The 10,788-nt window shown below is 32.7% G+C and overlaps 1 protein-coding gene across 1 annotated transcript; it reads right to left on the bottom strand.

Annotated features, from left to right (window-relative positions):
• Nucleotides 1-626: 626 nt before the first annotated feature.
• On the bottom strand, nt 627-1,790 carry LOC133863279 (transcription factor MYB61-like). The gene is made up of 3 exons (XM_062299230.1): nt 1,658-1,790; nt 1,292-1,421; nt 627-1,218 (listed from the first exon to the last, which is right to left on the bottom strand). Exons 1-3 carry the CDS (start codon nt 1,788-1,790, stop codon nt 627-629), a joined length of 855 nt encoding a protein of 284 aa, XP_062155214.1.
• Nucleotides 1,791-10,788: the final 8,998 nt, after the last annotated feature.

The following is a 10,788-nucleotide window of genomic DNA, read 5'->3' on the forward strand; positions in this document are numbered from 1 at the left end:
ACAATTATTCCTGCAACAAGTACAGTCTGGAAGATAGAAGTGCTATTAAACAACAATTTTCCTCTAACATCGATCTCTCAACATCCTAACTCCTAAATTACTTCTATCTATATTTTCCAATGGCCTTTCCGCGAAATGACATCTCCAGTTTCTGCAATATGCATGTGGTGATGGCTGAGACTAGCTAGCTAGGGGTTTAATTCCCTTAAATATTCAAGTAAAAGTATATATAATATTAAAAAAAAAAAAAAAGGATGAATTTTTTTTATCCCATGTTTATGGGGCAGAAGAGACTGTAACACTTTATTATAATTAAGGTTTTGGCCCTCTTAATGGAAACTAATATTAATTGGGGATCAGGTCGGTAAAAAGCATACGTCAGAAAACCTAGACGACACAATAATTATAGAACTGGAGCACCAGTAGACAGTAGTACTCGTTAAATGGCTCGAACTAATTAAAACGTACACTTTAGTAATTAATTTTCCTATACACATTCCACTTGGTTCTTAGTCATATTTGAAGAAAGATTTCATGTATATATAATACCAAATATATATATAAGGTACCGTGTCTAGGGTTCCCAGATTGACGAAAGATTAGACTTTGGAGACAAATTGAGAGCTTCACAGCGGTGGCAGTGATGATACTGTCAATGATGATGATATGATGTTGCCACTGTGATCCGTTTGAATGCCTGAAATTTGTGAATGATGAGGAAAAGACCCAAAAAATTCTGGCGAAGGACTGCTAGCATTTCCAGTGATCATGATCTCATAGAGTTCCGCCATTTTTGGCACCATTAGTGGATTAATATCATGTGGAGTTGCTCCCTGGCTGAAAATCTGAACTTGTTGACTGGGATATTCAAGTTGATGGGGTTGATCATAGCCCAGTGACCAAGTTTGATCATAAGAAGATGAATCTGATGGTGGTGGTGGGATTAACAGCGGATGATGAACCAAAGTGGGAATACAATTGGTCTGATAGAAACCTTGCAGCATTGTGATTGGAGGGGGAAGGTGTTGTTGGTCTTCTTGAGAGTTTTGGATCAAACTAGGGTTTGCATTTCCTTCCTCTAAACCACTAGGAAAGGTTGATAAAACAGGAACAGCATCGTGGGACGACATGATCAGCTTCTTCTTTATGCTTGTGTTCCAAAAGTTCTTCACCTCATTATCTGTTCTTCCAGGTAGGTGCTTGGCTATCCGAGACCATCTGTCCAAAAAATGTTCATTTTGGATGAAAGATGATAAAGGTGGCTAAAACAATAAAGAATAAATTTTTTTACCTGTTACCAAGAATGCTATGGAGCTCAATGACGAGTGCTTCTTCTTGGGGGGAGAAGCTCCCACGTTTCAAGTCTGGCCTGAGATAATTTACCCATCTTAGTCTGCAGCTCTTCCCACATCTTTGTAGGCCTGCCTCAATCCAAACCAAAAGTAAAAGAAAAAAAGGAGAGAAAAAAAAAAAAAAGTTCAGATTTTAGGAGAAAAAAAGTATCATATATAGCTAGGGTTGCCTGCAAATTAAGGGGTTAAATTAAAAATACAAATATTTTAAAATCTTATTTTGTTACTTAATTACCAGGGAATTTTTTTTTTTTTTTTTAGATGATCATAAAATAAAGTGATCAGCAAGCTAGCTTGTTACGTACCGGCAAGTCTAGGAACTGAGCTCCAACTACCATGGCCGTTGGTTGTAATGTAGTTGATGAGTTTCTCATCCTCCTCTGGTGACCACAGGCCCCTCTTCACCTTTTGCTTGTTGCAGCATGAGTGATGTCCCATCTTCTCTTAATTTCTCCAAAACTATTAGGGCAGCTAGCCAGCGGCGGAACAAGTTAAATTTTGGGTATTATCTACAAAAACGAAAAAGAGATAGAAAGGGATCGGAGAATAAAAGGAAGGATGGCTCTAGTTTTAGCCCTGGAGTAATTAGAGAATTTGAAAACTGTGAAGAGAAGACAACAGAGAGATGGATAATATATAAGCCTTTACTTTTGTGGCCTTGTTAGGGTTTATGGCTAAGGGCTAAAAGTTTCAGCATCTTCCTTGCAGCGAGAGCTGCATGGCTCATTATGGGATCTTATTCTCTGAGATGGGTGGCCGGTAAGTTTATCACGCATGTAGGGAGGTACGGGTGGGTCCATGTGTACGTGCGGACTGGTCCCAAATTGGATATTTATGGGATTATTGATCAAGCAAACTTTTTTTGGATGAAGTGTCAACTTCACCTTGGCTAGATTTTTTGAGGATGGCAATGATGAATTTTTGGATGCATTGAACTTATTTTGGCAATTAATGGTTGTAATTGTAGAATATCTGTTTGAATAATAGTAAAAAATAATTGATGTGATATAAAATATAAAATATTTAGAATTGTTTTATAGAAAAATGAAAAAATTTTGTTTTGTAGTAGATTTTTTTTATTTGGATAATAATAAAAAATTATTGATGTGGTATAAAAAGTGAAAAAAAAAAAAAAAAAAGAGAATTTTTTTATTATTATTTTTGACTTATTTGAGAGAAGTGAAAAAAAATAGAAAGAGAGTGAGAGTTGTTTGTCAAACAAGCTCATTGTGATTGGGAGCAGTTTTAACCCTTCTTAATTATCCCTTTATTCGAGGATGGAAATAATATATGAATTTAAGTGCAAAGTAAGCTGATCAATGGTTGTGATTGCATGATTGGATATTCACTATTTAACTTACCAAACTTTTGTACAATTAATGAAACTATCATATGATAGTACCTACTCATTCCTTACAAATGATGTGGCAAAATTCCAAGGACAGCTAGAACAATTTAATAATTTAGTCTCTGCAATTAAATTCCTTTAAACACTTCACGAATTTTGTTAGTATGTTATGTCAACACCAATAGAATGATAACAAGTGTAATTTTTAATAAAAAAATATATTAATATATTAAAAATATAAATATATAAAACCTAAAAATTATTATATTTTTTTTAAAAGAAAAAAAGAAAGGGGGAGGGAAAGGCGCGCGGCCACCCTCATGTGTGGGGCGTAGCTCGTAGCCACCTTTTTTTTTTTTAAAAAAAATAAAAATTATTTGTTTAGTTTTAATTTTATATATTTATATTTTTTAACAAAGAGTGACACTTGTCATTATTATATTGGTGATAACGTGACACATTAATGGAATCTGTCAAGTGTTGACGGAAGGGAGTAAATTCAATTTTGGCCTATCCCGAGGACCTCTGGATTATTTTTTATACCGCAACAAGCGATTTGTGATTTAGGCCAAGAGATTGATTTTTCATTTATCCCTTGCTTTTTTAAAAATAAAAAAATAAAAAAAATTACAAATTTTTCTTCTTTATTTTTTTATGTTTTATTATTATTTTTTTATTAAAAAAAAGTCTTTTTCTACTGAGGATGAGGCTAAGTTGCAACAAAATGACAGTTTGATGGATCTAAGTGTCACACTTATCAGTTCATTGGACTAAATAAAAAATGGCTATTAGTTCAGGGGCTAAAGTGTATTTTCCCCTAAATATTAACATTGTTATTACATACTTAAATACAATACTCTAAATAGTGTTTATCAAAATGTGTCACAAGCGACACGTCAAATATACGAACAACTTACTAATAAAAGACAACCTAACTCAAAAGACTTTTATTAAGTCTCAAACACAAAAGTTCAAACATGCGTAAGAGTCTTCATCCTCCTCCTCACCTGCAGTATTTGTAAACTACCACAATTTTACAAGTGAATGTGTGATGCACAACATAGTAAGTTTAAGCCAAACCAACCTTTTGTAATAAGAGCCTCATTTTTAATTAGAAAATATCTCTAATTTGTGTTTATAATAGTAGTTTTTTTAGAGTTATCCCAAAAAATAGAGTTTTACCACTAAAAAGTTAGAGCTGATAAGATAACCACACTAATAAAGAAGTTTATATACATATATACAAAATCTTCTTATTTTTCTTACATTTTCTTTATAATATATAATTCAATGTCCCATAATATGGAGTGATAAAACAATTCTTAAAGCATATAAAACATAATAAATCTAATGCTATAAATAAATATACAGATGCAACAATATATTATCTTTTTTGGTTGACAAGTATCGCTTCTCCCATTTGTCAGATGGAATTTGTTAAATGTATAATCTCATTTAATCGATGGGTTGCTACAAGTTTTCCCTTCCTATAGCTTGGAGGTGTTATAACTATACCCCCTTATAACCAATGGGTTGCGACAAATTCTCCCTCCTATAGCACCAGAGGTGCTAAATTTATAACCACATTTAGCCGACAGGCACCCATTTTCTTTTCACATAGCATTATCTTTTCTTTCTCATGCAATAATATGACATTTCGCAAATCTGGTTTTTCATTCCAAAACTCAACCTCTTACAAATATCATTTCTCTTAACACATGAAAATATCAAAAGTATAGTCATATTCATATGCAAAATAATAGGGCTTAATAGAAACATATATCTCATGATTTTGTAAAATAGTGTAGTATATGGTGATCAGTAAGTACTATAGTACTTGTAGCTTGGGGTTAATCTCCTGAATTGAATCCCTTGATTCATCAGTACTAGCTATCTCTATATTCATAATGTATCTATACATTAGTCTTTACTTATACAATCTTTATGTGAGAGTCCATTATTACCATAATTTTAGCACCTTCCCTTTTTCTTCCCCCTTGACTTTGCATTGGATTAATGATTTCTTCCACTGTACGTCACTAGCTAGAGTCTCTTTTAGCAAATATTCCTCTAATTGCGAAAATAATTTCCTGTATTTTTTTTATGCCTGATTCTTCAACAACAACTAATCAGTTAATTGCAAAGTCAAAATTGAGATCAGTAGTGTTACTTAGGGACATAATTACACCGGCCATCACAAGCACGAGTCTGGCATAAAACAAAGCACAATGGAAATTTGCTCGATCTTCTTCATCAATATTGACTCCGAGATAGCAATTAATTTACGTACTCACAAAGGTATTTAACCCATTCAATTGCTAGCTCTTGAAACGAGGAATAATTCTCTTTCATTCTAATTAGATTGGACAGATTTCTCCACAAATAGATTCGGCTGGATATTAATTTGATTTTATTACATAAATATCACCCAACTTATCCCAGATTCTTTTAGCAGTCGTTTCGTCAGCCACGTCGAAAATAAGTACGTACTGAAGATTAAGATATTTTTCTTGTGCGAAAAAAGCAACATTAATGCAACCTTAAACTTTGATACCACTGTTAGAATTCACACCACACGCTCAAGAAAAATATCATCAACAAAGAAGAAAGATGAAGCAAGAATCCAAACATAATAATTTAAAGCCTCTTATTTCTGGAAAACCCTATGCATGCACCAAGTTGGAAGAGATCGACACAAACGTACGTAAACAAACTTGATTAGCACTACAACTTGTTAGGTACTGATGGATGGACTTGGAAAGTTGCAGTTCCCGGCCAACTGGAACGAACATTTTGTTTCATCAACGGTCTAAATTCAAGAGCTTGTTATGACAAAGTTAGTGGTTATCGATGCTTTATGCCGTATGATATGATGTTGACTTCACATTTATTAATCCATTAGCATGAAGCTGCCGTACTAATATGACAAGGAGAGACTTTTTTATTTTTTATTTTCCCTTCATGAAGCATGAACAGTACTTGTGTAGTCTGAGCAATAAAACCCACGGCCGGGAAATTACGCAAAAGGGACGTACTAATCTAACGGCCTATGTAAATAAGTGTGAGAGTAATATTATTATTATTTTTTAATTGGTGGGTTAGGTCTTGGTAGTTGTTCTTATTTTGATTATTCATAACGAGTAAATTTGAGAATTAACCTTTTATTTTATCACTATTTTACGATGTTTTTTAGGTGGTTGTACTGCCAATCAATTATGAATAATGCTACATTCTATATTTTTATATAACTGAATTGATTTGATAGTATCCATAAATTTTTAAATAAATTCTTGTTAAAAAAAAAAGGAGGAGTTAATAAGCATTGTTACATCAAATTAATCGGATAAAATTATAATATATAGCATATATTACTCATCAATATTTGAATTAGTCATTATTAAAAAGAACAAAATTCAAAATTTATTTAACGGCCAAAATAATATAGTAAGATAATAATTAAAAACTCCACTTTTGTTTTACTAATATTCGATCCTGCTCAAAAGTTTTGGTACAATCATGTGATGTACATGTTTTTAATACCGGATGAAATATGAACGACCACTATTTAGTTTCCCAAGAGAGAACTGTCGGATCGGTCCAATGTCTTCTTCCCTTTTTGTTGCAAAACCAAACCAATTTCCAATGACCACAGAGATGTTCGATCAGTTATTTTCACACAACCGTAGACTCATTTTATACTACAAGAAATTGTCTCATTAGCGTGGACATTATTAGCAGCAATCTCTAATAGTCACTTTTAGGGTGGACTTTTATTAGTCGCAGCTACTTCGAGAGTTTAATTAAGGGCGACATTCCGGTCGCTACAAATAGTCGACACTAAAAGTCTCTTATTAGCTGCAACTTTAGTCGCCGATAATGAGATATTTAGCAATGACATACATATGTTGCCCCTAACAATTGTTAAATAGAGGCGACATCCAAATGTCGCCCCTATTGACCATTCATAAAAAAAATTAGCCTATTAAATACGTATATACTTACCGACTAATTTTTTAAAGAAAAGTTACGAAAACCTATAGAAATAAATTAATTTGTTTTATATTAGTAGAGAAATTTACTATTTTCTATTATATATATATATATATTGTTTTTTTTAAAGAAAATATTTATTTAATTACTTAATTTTTTTTTATTTTTTTATTTGTTTAGTTTTTAAGTGAATAAGGGTATTATCGAAAAAAGTTGCCTTTTTGGCACACCTTGATAGTTTAATTAGTCACTTTAGCACATTTGAAAATTTATTGGGCTATTTTAAAATGGGTTGTTAGTTGAGGGGTCTTTTTTATATATATATTTTTTTCATATATATATATATATATATATATATATATATTCACATTGTCCATAGATTAAAATAAGTGATATGGATGCAGACATTTTTTAAGGGGTTTCATTATGTTCTCTCCTTTCTATGACGGATTCTTATTCTTATTGATCATGATAAGATCAATCGAATGATCCAAGAGCATTAGTTTGATTGATCGTGAGACAATCCAATGATCGATTCAACTTGACTAATTGATCTAATGTCCGATTGATCCTAATGTACTAGTCCGATCGATCATAAGATCGATAGAAGATTCGAACGATTCTTGTGTAATACTTCGGTTGATTGAACATTTGATTAATCGTAGTACATTAGTCCGATCGATCATGATAGAGTTTGATCAATCAAACTTGACACGGTGAAAATTCAATCTAATGTCCGATTGATCCTAGTGTACTAATCTCATCGATCATGATTGGATAATAGGATCGATAGAAGATCCGATCGATCCTGATAGGATAATAGAATTGATAGAAGATCCAATCGATCCTAGTGCATTGCTCTAATCGATCCTGATAGAGTTCGATCAATCAAACTTGACACATTGAATGTTCGATCTAACATCCGATCGATCCTAATGTCTTAGTCCAATCGATCATGATAGGATAATAAGATTGATAGAAGATCCGATAGATCATGATATGATAATACGATTGATAGAAGATCCAATCAACCATAGTATATTAGTCCGATCGATCGTGATAGAGTTCGATCAATCACACTTGACACATTAATTCATCGGTCTAACGTTTGATCGATCCCAGTGTATTACTCTGATCGATCGTGCACTACAAAAAAACAGGTGTTTTGAGTCGGTTTTTTTAGAGTCGTTTTAAGCCCTAAAAACAGCTCTAAACAATTTGAGCGATTTTTTTGAACCATTTTGACAACGGGTTGATCCGTGTTTCAATAAAACGGTTCTAACTTGAGCCGCTTTTATTAAAGCGGCTAAAATCGGTTTGAGCCCTTTTACAAAAGCGTTAGAGCCGATTTTATTAAAGCTTCTCCAACCGGTTTGAGCCGCTTTATAGAAATGGCTCAAAAAAATTTAGAGTTGTTTTAAGTGTTAAAACGACTCTAAAATTATAAAAATAAATAAAATATAATTTTGGAGTCGTGTTAACTTTTAAAACGGCTCTAAAATATAAAATCAGTAAAATATAATTTTGGAGTCGTTTTAAATTTTAAAATGACTCTAAATTATAAAAATAAATAAATAAAATATTATTAATTTTTTTTAATACCTGATAGCAAGAATATTGTTCACATATATGAACTCATAAACATTCACATACACTCATATATAACCCAAACTGCATACACAAACCATCACTATGCTTAATGTACACACCAAGACATTACCAAGACATTAAAACAAAAACAATAACAAATATAACGACATATTATCATAAATAATGTCACTCAACTCCAAACATATATAATACAAACTCTAAAACGTTCAAAGTAATTTCAAAACATAATACATAAGTTACCTACGATCATAAACCGATCAAGTCCAACCGATAACACACAAGTTATATACATCATTTACAAAATTCAATACTCCACCTACATTTACAACAACTTAAGATATGTCTTTTTCACGATAGTTCCTTAAACGTATCATCATTATCAGATGTTAAGAGCACGCCACCTACATTAGTGATTCAAATGAAATGTGTTACGCAATATATATAATAACGATACACGTAACATTTTCAACTTTATATAATCAAAAAAATTATAACTAATCATGTTTGGAACTAACCTGGTGGATTGGCTATTGTGGATCTCACCTTCACGAAGTTAGGTGACGTAGTGTCGAGCATAGACGAAGCGTTGGCTACAAGTGATGCATTGGCCCTAGCAAGATCATCGATCATCTTCTGCATCTTCTCCATCATTTGATCATGTTTTGCAATTCTTTCATTAGTTCTTTTCCTCTCTTCGTCTGCTCTTCTCCTCTCTTCGTCTCCTCTTCTACTCTCTTCCTCCACTATTCTCCTCTCTTCCTCCCATCGCTTATCTGATTTTCTCTTCTCTTCTTCCCACTTTTTCATCATTTCGTTCATTTGAGTATTAAATGCAACTTCTTGAGTCAAGCGTGACGCAGATGATCAAGAAGTGGGTCTAATTGGTAGTGGGCTAACCCCCATTCCACGAACACGGCCCGGATATTCTGCTCTCCCCATTGCCCTTGCAAGAGCATCATCTTCAGCCCATAGTATTGAACCCTATGGAGATATAGGGTTCACTCTTGTAGTGTCATCTGCCATCAGCTCCTTCATCTTTTCCTGATATAATATATATATATATATATATATATATATATATATATATATATATATATTAAATGTGTGAATTATTAGACACTTATTTGCTTCGGAATAAGTACTTATACAACTTTATTATATGATATATTTAACAACAAACAAATAAAATCACTAAGTTAAGCACGTACAATCGTCTCTCCAGCTGCTTGAGTGCTGGGCGTCCCATCCCTTTTTGTGTGAGTTGCCACAAAAACTTCAGCTCGGGTGGGTGGCTTCTGCTTTGATATCTCATATGAAAACAAACAATATACAGAAATCAAACAAGAGCCGAATGTGCAAACGTGAATTCAACAAGAACTTCTATATTTACTACCAAAAATAAATCTCTACCTAACAAAATGGTCATCAATTGGTGACATGAATCTTGTGAATATATATATATATATATATATATATATATATATATATATATATATATATATATATATATATATATATATATATATATATATATATATATATATATATATATATATATATATATATATATTCTTGTGAATGAAATTAATGTACTAGCTCTTTTGCGACTCTGGCGTAACTCTTCGAGCCAGATGTGTGAATTATCTTATTGATGCTTTTGGATATTTGTCTATTCCTCTCAGCCCTTTCCTACACAATTGTTATAAACAAATAAGGTATTATGCATTGTTGAAAGTTTAAAGACATACGTACTTTAAAAATAATGACATTTGTTGATATAATTACCTTATCTTTCGAAGTCAACCATGTGTTGATGGCTATCTCCATGTACTCAATATCGAACTCCGCGATGTTGGGTGTCGACTCAATAATTTTCTCGCGATTATCATTGGCTTGTATATTTATTGCCGTATTCACCCTATACTTGAAATTTTTTCGCTTATGCCCAAAGTCAATCATTGGTGTTCGTTTGATCTCATTCATCGGTTCATCAAGCATGATGTAAAATTTTTGTTGCAAATTAGTTAAAAAAAAAAAACAATTATATACTATGTACATGTCGTAATATATGTTCAACGCAATAAATTTGTAAATAACTTGCTTTACATACCATTAGGGCAGCCCACAAGTCCTCCTTAACCTGAGGCGGTATCTTCCTCCAGTCTGGGGCGCTTAGCGCCATAAACTTCCCACTCCGAACGTATTTCGGTCCTAGCCGGCTAAAGTTTAGGCCACTTGTGCCAATTGGCTGCCACGTCGCATTAAAATCATCGACCACCTTCTTGCTTGCGGGTATTGTATAGAGGGCGGTTGGAGAGCCAACATCTCTGATGTGAAAATTGTTATCCGTACCTGTATTTAAATTAAACAGATTAAAAAAAAAAAAAAAAAAGAAGTTAAAATATTGAAAAATGTAGGACTTCTAATTTATCAAGTGTGTACAATAGTGTGCAACAAAATATCACAATGCGGAAAATAAATAGACAG

The sequence above is a fragment of the Alnus glutinosa genome, chromosome 3, assembly GCF_958979055.1.
Source record: "Alnus glutinosa chromosome 3, dhAlnGlut1.1, whole genome shotgun sequence".
NCBI classification, from domain to species: domain Eukaryota; kingdom Viridiplantae; phylum Streptophyta; class Magnoliopsida; order Fagales; family Betulaceae; genus Alnus; species Alnus glutinosa.

What these genes read in the sequence shown, in the direction of transcription:
- LOC133863279 (XM_062299230.1), bottom strand. Translation starts at nt 1,790, where the DNA reads ATGGGACATCACTCATGCTGCAACAAGCAAAAGGTGAAGAGGGGCCTG. An exon ending in CTCAGTTCCTAGACTTGCCG is followed by an intron (nt 1,422 to 1,657) that starts GTACGTAACAAG and finishes GGATTGAGGCAG; the next exon opens with GCCTACAAAGATGTGGGAAG. An exon ending in CATAGCATTCTTGGTAACAG is followed by an intron (nt 1,219 to 1,291) that starts GTAAAAAAATTT and finishes TTTTTTGGACAG; the next exon opens with ATGGTCTCGGATAGCCAAGC.